General features: G+C 38.2%; 1 protein-coding gene across 1 annotated transcript; it reads left to right on the forward strand.

Annotated features, from left to right (window-relative positions):
• The first annotated feature begins 529 nt into the window (after positions 1 to 529).
• On the forward strand, positions 530 to 6,396 carry cnga1a (cyclic nucleotide gated channel subunit alpha 1a). The gene is made up of 8 exons (XM_084712948.1): positions 530 to 728; positions 1,511 to 1,627; positions 1,730 to 1,792; positions 2,022 to 2,150; positions 2,241 to 2,345; positions 2,673 to 2,779; positions 4,493 to 5,103; positions 5,197 to 6,396. Exons 2-8 carry the CDS (start codon positions 1,533 to 1,535, stop codon positions 6,124 to 6,126), a joined length of 2,040 nt encoding a protein of 679 aa, XP_084569074.1. The 5' UTR covers positions 530 to 728; positions 1,511 to 1,532; the 3' UTR covers positions 6,127 to 6,396.
• Positions 6,397 to 10,629: the final 4,233 nt, after the last annotated feature.

The raw sequence follows: 10,629 nt of genomic DNA on the forward strand, positions 1-10,629 counted from the left end.
GATTCAATTTCACTCTCACGATTCTTATTCATGTAACAGGAGCCTGATCCGACTGATCTGAAACCTGTAATACCCAGCCTGTTCTAATAGGATCAGAGCTGGATATGGCTGAGAGTGCTGACTGAGCAGGAGATGCCACTGTGTGTGTGTGTGTGTGTGTGTGTGTGTGTGTGTGTGTGTGTGTGTGTGTGTGTGTGTGTGTATGCATGTGTGTGTATGTGCAAGCGGGCTAAATCCTCTGCTGTTCCGCAAATGGTCAGGAAAATTGTAGCCTGTCGCAGATAAAAAATGAGGCGTCGATACAATTAAATGGTTTCCAGTGTTCTGGATCCTCACTAACAGTTTAACTGAGGGTTGTCCAAACTTCACTATAACGTCTCTTATCTCCCCCCTGAAGTGGACAAATATCGAGGATGAGTGACTTTGCCTCTCCTCTTCTCAGCCAGATCTAATCCACAAATCCTTATCAGGGTCACTGAGTCTCTATGACACAGTTAGACAGACTCAATGCTTATAGGTGACACTCGTCTGGCTACATTTTGATATTGATTTTTTAAATGTATTACTATTAAGTAATTTTATTTATTATTATTTTGATTATTTTAATCAGCAACTAATGAATGATACAATAAATCTGCTCCTGCTTTGAGTGGCCTGCCTGCAGACCTTAATAGCTACTAGAGGATCTAATGAAAATGGACTTCAAGTTAGAATAACAAGTGATAAAGGTAAGTTACATCATCCCTAGAATTTGGAAACTGTTTTATAGCATAAACTGTTTGATTGAATATCACCCAGTACTCTCCATTCATTTGACGCAATTCTGATAAATGTGTTTTCAGGAATGCAAATGCAACCATAAAATAATAACAACTTCAAATGCATTCACTTCACTTACAATGGTTTCTGGTTTAGCTCTCTTTGCTTTTCACACAACTGGATATGTCAAACGAACAAATTTAGACAAAGCAATTTAGCTTTAGGAGAATATTACAGGAGGTGTGATGTAGATGAAAATCTATGGCCTCATGTAAAACATTGGAGTTACAAACATGCTACATAAAATATTTTGCTAATGATTTGATGCACTGTTTTGGATGGAAACACACTTCTGCCTTCTGTGTTGAAAAAATAACATTCTGTGTCTCATTATAATGAGACACATAATGATTCAGTTAATCAAAATAATAAGGTAGTATTTCATAATAATGAATTGTCATTATTGTGGTCATTATTTTAAGACCCTACCTCGTCATTTTGCAATACCAAGTCAGTATTTTGAGATATTAAGTCTGTATTTTGCACTACTATGAGTCAGTATTTTGTGATACTTACTGTGTGTTTTATATAATAAGAAGTCATTAATTTAAGAAAGTTTCTCATTACGATGAGTTGATGGATCCTTTTCTTTCTTTCTCCTGGCTTCCATAGGTTTTGTACGGGTAAAAAGGTGTGTTTCCCTTTTTGCTCTGTTAAGTAAGGAGATTTTCCTTCTGCTTATTTTTTGCAGGGTGAACTGCATATCTGCTGCTATGACCACTTCATCCACCCTTCCCCACCTCGCTGTGCCACCTCACCCTGAACCACGACTCGCCACAGACGGTGAGGAGCACAGCGAGGATGACCTGTAAGGACAATTCAAACAGAGAACTTACAATACACTGATAAAATATAACAAGTAAGGCTTTGGTTAATTAACTTTATGTGTAATCTGCTGTGTCTGTTCCAGGAGTGCGCCTCAATCACTTCCTTACCATCTACTGAATATGAATAACAGCAATAACAATGAAGAGTAAGTACGATGGGGTCATGAAGAGATAAGTGGAACTCTAGTAAAGCAGTTTCTTTGTATCGTACGAGTCATTAAATGTGTTAATTAATCCTTTTCCAGAGAGGAAAAGAAAAAAGGAAAAAGGAGAAGAAAGGGAAAAGGCAGAAGAAAGAGTAATTATGTTATATGACAAACCTTTCAGTAAATGTTGACATTTCTGTATTCTCCAATGTTTTGGTACACATTGCAGAGAGAACGAGAAGGAGAAGAAAGAAAAGGAAGAAAAAGAGGCAAAGGAGAAGGAAGAAAGGGAGAAGAAGGAAAAAGAAGAAAAGGAGAAAAAGGAAAAGGAAGAAAAAGAGAAGAAGGAAAAAGAGAAGTGAGTATATAGGCATAAATACATATATAGGCAACTTTTCAAATGCACTTTCTGATATTTCATTTACACTTTCTCTCTTTGTTTTCACAGGCCCAAAGAAATATTTGTCATTAATCCTGCTGGGGGTTTGTATTATAAGTGGCTGTTCATCATCACAATGCCAGTCATGTACAACTGGACCATGATCATAGCCAGGTGACTTCCATAAATCACTGATTCTTCTTTAACAGTACAATTTTCCTGCAGGTCTAATGTTCATATGATTCCATTAGGTGCTATTTATATCCTATCCCATATGAAATTGTCACAAATCATTGCAAATTTAGAAGAAATGACCTTGTTCTTTCAAAAGCTAGTGCCACTTTCTTTGATTTAATATGGATACATTGCAGTAATTAATGCTATAGTTTGTGTTGAGACCAGTGAGCTTAGCACCACAGCAGCTGCAGCAGTAGCACCAAGGTGCTCAACATTATTCATTTACTAAACACACTCATGGCGGTCTTCTTCTCCTGCCAACAGGGCATGCTTTGAGGAGCTGCAGCATGACTACATCTTATACTGGGTTGTTCTGGACTACACCTCAGACCTATTCTACCTGGCTGACATGTTTTTCAGGACCAGAACAGGTGAACAAGCTGACCTGAGCCTCAAGGCTTTCAAAATCTGTTAAAATATAAGTTTTAAAACAACGCTAACATGCCCACATGGAGACTGATTGAATTATTGGCAGCTGCTGCGCGTGAAAAGATCCCAAATGTGATTTTAATGGAACTGACTAGGGACAAAGTCCTTGTTCTGTGCAACAAAGCTTTCTAAAGCTCAGACGTTAACACAAGGCTTCTGCTGTCTGATATAGACAAATTACATGGGTATTTTAGAAAGTTCCAGTGTTCAACACAACATTTTGTCAACATCCTGCACTGTCACCGTAGCTCTACAAGGAAACACTGTCTAAAATGGAAATTTCATATTAAACTGACCATAGCTTTAAGAAATACTCACTTCATTTGACTAATTTACTGGTTGAGGCTGTATATATTATAGCTTCCCTTGAACTTGCAAGATACAAGATCAAATTGTGTATCATTATACAAAGCTCTATAATGAGATTCATGTCGTATTATGTTGTGACTCTTACGGAGAAGTGTTAAAGATAAATAAAGCAGTCCACACCCTGAGGGAAGAAGCTGCCCTGCAGTCTGTTGGTACGGCAGCTGAAACTTCTGTATCTCCTGCATGATGGCAGCAGAGTGAACATGCCGTGGTTATTTTATCACAAATGCATTTTTGCACATACAGTAGCAACAGCTGTGGATTTTGTCTGGTAACACTTTGAATAAGGTCGCTGTAGTGAGCGTAAGTTAATAGGTAATAAGGCCCAATTCAATATGAGATGCTTATTATGTTTATTATTAGATGATATGGCATGTATAAGCACTTCTCAGGAACTTGTTAGAAGTTCTTAGCTCACGTAAGAATGTTAATAAAAGGGGTTACCAATATTCAAGAGGTCTTACATATCCAATCAATTCAACAAGAATTATGAAGTTAGTATAAAGTATAAAAATAAATCAAATAAATGAAATAATAATAACAACAACAATGAAAATAACCAATGTATGTAACGCAAACATATCAAAATAAAACTGAACAGCATTACAAACACATTAACTGAGTTTAACTACCTTGCCTATTATGTCATTGTTAAACCTTTACTATGCTTTTTGTTGCTTTATCAAGATAAATACATACTTAATTATGCACTAATTAACAGTTATCTATGCACTTATCATCTGTTAACTATGCTTTTTGCAGCTACTGGATCTAAAGCGAGAACAATGCAGTCGTTACCTTCTTAACAAGTTTCGTTTAAGTGCTTATGAATGTCTTATAATCAAGCAATAAACACATTTGTCACAGATATATAGTTACCCTTTGTCCCCTGTTGTTTACACTGAAATCACCTTAAGGAAGGGATTATTTTCATGGACAGCAAGAATGATTATAGCAACCAAAAATTTATAGTGTAAACATATCCTAGTGTAAACTTTTTGCATTCACTTGTCTTGGATTTCATGCTTCATTGTTTTAAAAATGTGAATAACAGATGTAAATAGAGTTTTTGAGACAGTGATCAACAGATAATAAAGACTAATTACAATGTGAGAACAGTTCTTTACGAATTGGTCTAAATGAGGAATTCATACAAAAAACTAAATCGCATAAGCATTTACGCCCCTACAAGAGGCCTAAATCATCATTGATGCAGCCAGTTACTTCTAAAAGTTGAATAGTTTGTACTTGTTGTGTCTATAAACTTTCTTCCATCTTGAATGCAGGTTACCTTGAACAAGGCCTACTGGTGAAAGATGAGAAGCTGCTACGGGATCGCTACATCTCCAGCTTCCAGTTTCGTCTCGATTTTGTCTCCATGCTGCCCACTGACATCTTATACTTATACTTTGGCCTCGACTACCCAGAGATACGCCTCAACAAGCTGCTGAGAATTGGCCGTATGATGGAGTTCTTCACGAAGACGGAGACTAAAACCAACTACCCTAACATTTTTCGCATTGCAAACCTGATTATGTACATCCTCATTATCATCCACTGGAATGCTTGCTTCTTCTTCTCTTTCTCCAAATCCATTGGATTTGGCGCTGATGATTGGGTTTACCCGGCTTTGGATGATCCTGATGAGCCTGAGTTTGGGCAGCCCATGAGGAAGTATTCGTTCAGCCTCTACTGGTCCACACTGACACTGACCACCATCGGAGAAACTCCACCACCAGCCCTGGACTCAGAGTTTCTCTTTCATGTGGTTGACTTTTTGGTCGGGGTCTTGGTTTTTGCCACCATCGTAGGAAACATTGCCACCATGATCTCCAATATGAACGCTGCCCAGGCTCAGTTTCAGGCTCGGATTGACAACATTAAGCAGTACATGCAGGTAGATGGACCTCTTTTTAAAAAAAAGTTGGAAGAAAGAGCAAAATCATCTGTTCTTTGATAACATTTTGAATGCTTTTCCTTTCATTCACAGGTCCGAAAAGTCAGCAAGGATCTGGAATTGCGAGTCATCAAGTGGTTTGATTATTTGTGGAATAATGGCAAGGCACAGGATGAAAGAGAGGTGCTGCGGTATCTTCCAGACAAGCTAAAGGCTGAGATTGCCATCCAAGTCCACATGGAAACGCTGAAGAAAGTTCGTATTTTTGCGGATTGCGAGGCAGGCCTACTGATTGAGCTGGTGCTCAAGCTGCGGCCGCAGGTTTTCAGCCCCGGAGACTATATCTGCAAAAAGGGCGACATTGGTCGTGAGATGTACATCATCAAAGACGGAAAACTTGCAGTTGTCGCTGATGATGGTGTCACCCAGTTTGTTGTGCTGGGTAGTGGCAGCTATTTTGGCGAGATCAGTATCCTTAATATTAAAGGTAGCAAAGCGGGAAACCGGCGAACAGCCAACATCCGCAGTATTGGATACTCTGACCTCTTCTGTCTGTCCAAGGATGACCTGATGGAGTCGCTGGTGGAGTATCCGGATGCCAAAGGCATGTTGGAAGAGAAAGGCCGACAGATCCTGATGAAAGATGGACTGATAGATTTGGACCCAGCAAACATCAGGCCTGAGGCCAAGGAGCTGGAGGAAAAAGTCAACAAATTGTACAGCACAATGGAGCTGATGCAGTACAAACTGAAGAGGATTCTTGGAAATTACAAGAACAGTGACAAGGCTCTGAGACATCGCATCAAAGATCTGGAGCACCTGACAGGAGAGGAGGTAGACGATGAGGATGATGAGGAAGAAGAGGTGAAAAAGGAAGAGGAACAATTGAAAGAAGGAGATGGGGAGAAAAAGGAGGGAGAGGAAAAGGGTGAGGAGACAAAAGATGAAGAAGGAAAGGCTGAAGAGGCAAAAGAAGAAGAGGACAAAAAAGATGAGGAGGCTACAGAGGAAGAGAAAAAATAAAACATAGCTTCTGTAAAAGACCACGCACTAACTAATTAGTCACACTAGAATATTTCTTTCTTACTGGACTTGCTTCTTAAATGACTGACAGATCATTAAAAACTGCAAAAGACAAAGTATAACAAATACTAGACAGCGGCTGAAATACCCAATCAAACTGGTCTTCAAAAGGTATTGCCATTGTATATATATTATAAAGACAGTAATTTCGACGGACAAAAATTGCCAATGACAATATTGACATTCAATGCAAATAAAATATTGGCTTCAGTTGTCCTATTCATTGAGATTTTCATGACTACACATAGTCACAAAGTCACATAGAAAACTCTACTATCCTAGGATAGTAAATAGCAAGAATTTACAGGTAATCACATGGCTTACAGTATCTCTGCAGTGTGTTACAAGCTGTACAAATGATGGGACTGGGACTGAAGCACTCTCTGCACAAAAGGTCATGTTAGCCAATATCTGAGAAAAAGGGTGATGAAAGCAGATTTATGGCAAGGCAAATTATTTCTCTAGAACATTTGGTCACTGATACAAAGAAAGGTATTTTTGCAAGTTGGATACATTAAAAAGAGATGATGAGATGACTCTGATGTCACACAAGTGATGATTCTTCCTGACCAATCAGTGGTCTGCAGTGTTATCAGTTCAACTTTTTATATTGGCTCAGCTCACTTGACACCAAAAGAAGTCCCAGGTACCAGGTAGCATCGACAACTTTTCCCAAAGGAAAATCAAAAAAAAGAATGGTTGCAAGTGAGTCAAGCTGAGCCGAGCTGAGCCATGCAGTGGAAATTAGGCATTAGTGACAAAATGTAGCTTCACCATGTTTTGTGTTGACCCAAGTAACAGTCAGTATACCTAGGTTACAAGACTTTACAAGTTTTTCAGAAGGTTAATACATAGAAAGCATGGTAGACATATAATTTGTTATTGCCCAGTACTGTGATTTGTAGACCAGTGACAATATTTTAACAGTTCTCTGACTAAGTGGTAACCTATGCAGAGACTTGAGAATGGGTGTGATTTCTTTGTTTTCGTCTGAAGTAACACAAGTGCTGGACTTGGACAATAATGGATTACATGTAACAGGGTTATGTAATCTGGATACAAAAAAAGGTAACTGTAATCCATTACAGTTACAGATAAAGAAGTCAGAATATGGGGATAATTTACAGGATTACAATTTTAAAACAAAAAAACGATTTACTACCTCGCACAGCACACACAGAGTTACCAATTCATTATCATGGCCTCCAGTGAAAAAGAAAAAAACTTCACTGGGTGGAAAATTTATCACACTTTCTTTGTCTTTAAATTCAATCAACTAATAAATTGCACACAACAAACAACAGCTATACAAAAGATTAAACATAACAATTAACATAAAACAGTTAGAGCTGCAATGATTAATGATAATCAACTAACATTTTTTTCTGTCTCTATTTTGATAACCAATTTCTCATTTTGAGGCCTTTTTAAATTTAAAAAAGTCTAAGTTCTCTGATTTCAGCATCTTAAAAGTGAATATTTTCAGATTTTTCTTTTTTTTTTTTACTCCTCTCTGACAATAAACTGAATTTCTTTTGAGTTGTAGACAAAAACAAGACATTTAGGGAGGTAATTCAAGGTAATTCAAAACTAATTAAAAGTACTCAAGTTACATTACATTAATATTGTGATAAGCTACTGACTACGTGTTTTAATAGGCGATTAGAAACTGTATTGGAATATATTTTTAAAGTAGCCCTCCAAACCCTGACAACTGCCTTTTGGACAAGTTGAGATTTCTGAGGAGATTTCTTACAGTCGATCTGTGAAAAGCCTGAAATAATAGTCCAACCCAGCGGTTTTCAACCATTTTGTTTTGTCACTCTTGAACACAAAGTAATGTCAGTTTGTGACCCGTCAGTCACCATCAGTGAGTCTTCCTTGTCAGATTGCTGTTGGAAAGAATTTTAAGAAGCCTGAACAGGTAAGTATTCAGTATTTCACAAGAAAAAAAAAGTAGAGATGCACCGATTTCAATTTTCTTGGCCAATTCCGATTTCCGATTTATTGAAGGGTCTGACCTGCAAATTCTGATTTTGTCTGATTCCGATTTTCAGTCTTTCTAAGAACTGTAATTGACAGCAGTCACAAACATTTTTGCAACTTTTCTTGTAAAAATTAAATTGAATGTTCATAATAAAACACTGACTATTAAATATTCATTAAATACTATTTAAATTTTCTCCAAAGTCCTCCAGGTTACAGCCAGACCTTTATAGTTTTATATTAAGATTATGAATCAGGTGAATGTGATCTCGCAAGATCATGGAATCTCGTGGGATGGAATCTTGACGCAATTTCACGTGATCTCCTGTGGAAGCAGATGTAAACAAACAAGAGACAGACACGGTGCAACAGTTTGCTGCAGTAAAAAACAGTCGCAGAAGTTAAATGAGTCTGGATGAGAAAATGTTTGAGGAGACACATCAACACAGGTTCTTTATTCTTCAGCCAGAACAGGAGGTGAGATTTTAACTGTCCCTCTGTGAACAGCAGTCTGCTGCTGGCTAACATTAGCCTGAAGAGCTAGAGAGTTTACAGCTGTTTTGCAACAGTATCAGCAGCTCTGTCTCATTGTAGACTGTCTGTCTTCTCTTTATCCTGTACTTGGAATCTGTCTCTGACACCAACTTCATGCAAGCATGTGTCTGAGTGTGTGTAGGTGAGATCAGCGCTGTGGTGATATCACGGTCAGTTTGTCTGCTGCGCGCATGATGTGACCATCATGCAGAACACGTGTGACAATGACCGACACAGAATCGGATATATGACGCTGACCGGCCGGTCACCGGTCAGGGCCAGTCACATGAAAATCGGCCCGATTCCAAGCATTGCCAATTAATCGGTGCAAGTCTGAAAAAAAGCAAGCTCAGAAAAAAAGTAAAATTGCTATACACAAGATTTTAAGATCATGTTATGTTTTCTTTTCAACAGTGGAACACACACTGTACTGTGCTGTGTACCAGCTGCATACATGTCAACTTTCACACTCTCAGGGAGGCAGAAATGGCTCCCACAGTGAGCACTGTGGACAGAACAATCACCAAATATCAACACACATATCTACTGCAAGATACCTTCTAACTTTATCATTTAGCAAATATGTTGTATTGAAAGAAAGAAAATTTGATTGGAAGATCCACTTTTAAAGTTCAGCTAGAAAATGTGAACAGTTTTTACAGTGCTTGAGCCCATTGCAGTTTTCAATCTGTTTTCACCCCAAACTACATTACTGCTGCAGTGAAAATTGCAGAATTTGAAAAGGAATTGAGACAGTTACTGTGACTTGAGTGACTTTCTTCTCTCCCTAACTGAACCTAGAGGTGTGAAAATGTCTAAACTGAAACAAAAATTCAACAGTCATTCAGAAAAAAAAAGAAAACAGCTGTTGGGAAATTACACAGTTTCCTGGTGTCTGATTTTGAGCTAGAGCACAAAAAGTAATGGAGATAAAAGATCTGGCTTCTTAACTATAAAGAGTTTCTACTTGAGTCAGTAAATGGAAAGATAGAAACTACTGGACATGTTGGAGTTCACCAATTAAATGTGCCTGTGTACATTTACACACTGCTCTGCATCACTGAACATGTTTGCTGCAGTAAAAAACAGACTCAGAAGTTAAATGAGTCTGGATGAGAAAATGTTTGAGGAGACACATCAACACAGGTTCTTTATTCTTCAGCCAGAACAGGAGGTGATGTTTGATGTTTGATTTGATTATGCTCAGGAAAGATGTAAAGAAAACATTTTCACATCAAAAGCACACATCTTTCTCACTTGCCAGTACTTAATACATATAAACATCACTGCCACACATCACCTGTGAACGAAATCAAACTGTTTACGCTCAAAGCCAAACACCTGAGGGAAGAAAAAATAGACTCCACACACTCACTCCCTCCTTGAAATAACAGTGTGAGAGCACCCGAGCATGTGACTATTAATCATCTTTTGTGTTTGTCTCTCAGCTCTGGTGGCACCAGCACAGACTCACATTCACACGCTCTATGCATTAATCAAGTCACTGATAAAGCCACACCGAAAAGAAAAGCAACCAATTTGTGATTCCTGGTACGGCTGAATGACTCAAGCAGAAATGTTGGGGATTTTCTTGGAGGAGCTGCATGCATCACTTTCGAGGCCACTCGTATGTGCCACTTAAGGATCAATCTGTTTGTCAGCATGTGTTTTGTGAGTATTGTCTATTTATTCTATAGGACAGACACATGTAAAAGTGATTTTTATGTTTATGTTTAGGCCCCACAGGACCTGTGCACACTGTGGGTCAATTGGTTTGTAGTTGAGCTGCAACTAACCACTATTCTCATTATTATTTATCATGTTGACAGTTTTCCATTTATGGATTAAACGTTAACAGTAAAACAGTGAAAAATGTCCATCACATTTGCCCTGAGCCAAATGTAGCATCTTTTTTTTTTTTTG

This window comes from Lutjanus erythropterus, chromosome 3, assembly GCF_056507025.1.
Source record: "Lutjanus erythropterus isolate fLutEry1 chromosome 3, fLutEry1.hap2, whole genome shotgun sequence".
Taxonomy (NCBI): Eukaryota; Metazoa; Chordata; class Actinopteri; order Lutjaniformes; family Lutjanidae; genus Lutjanus; species Lutjanus erythropterus.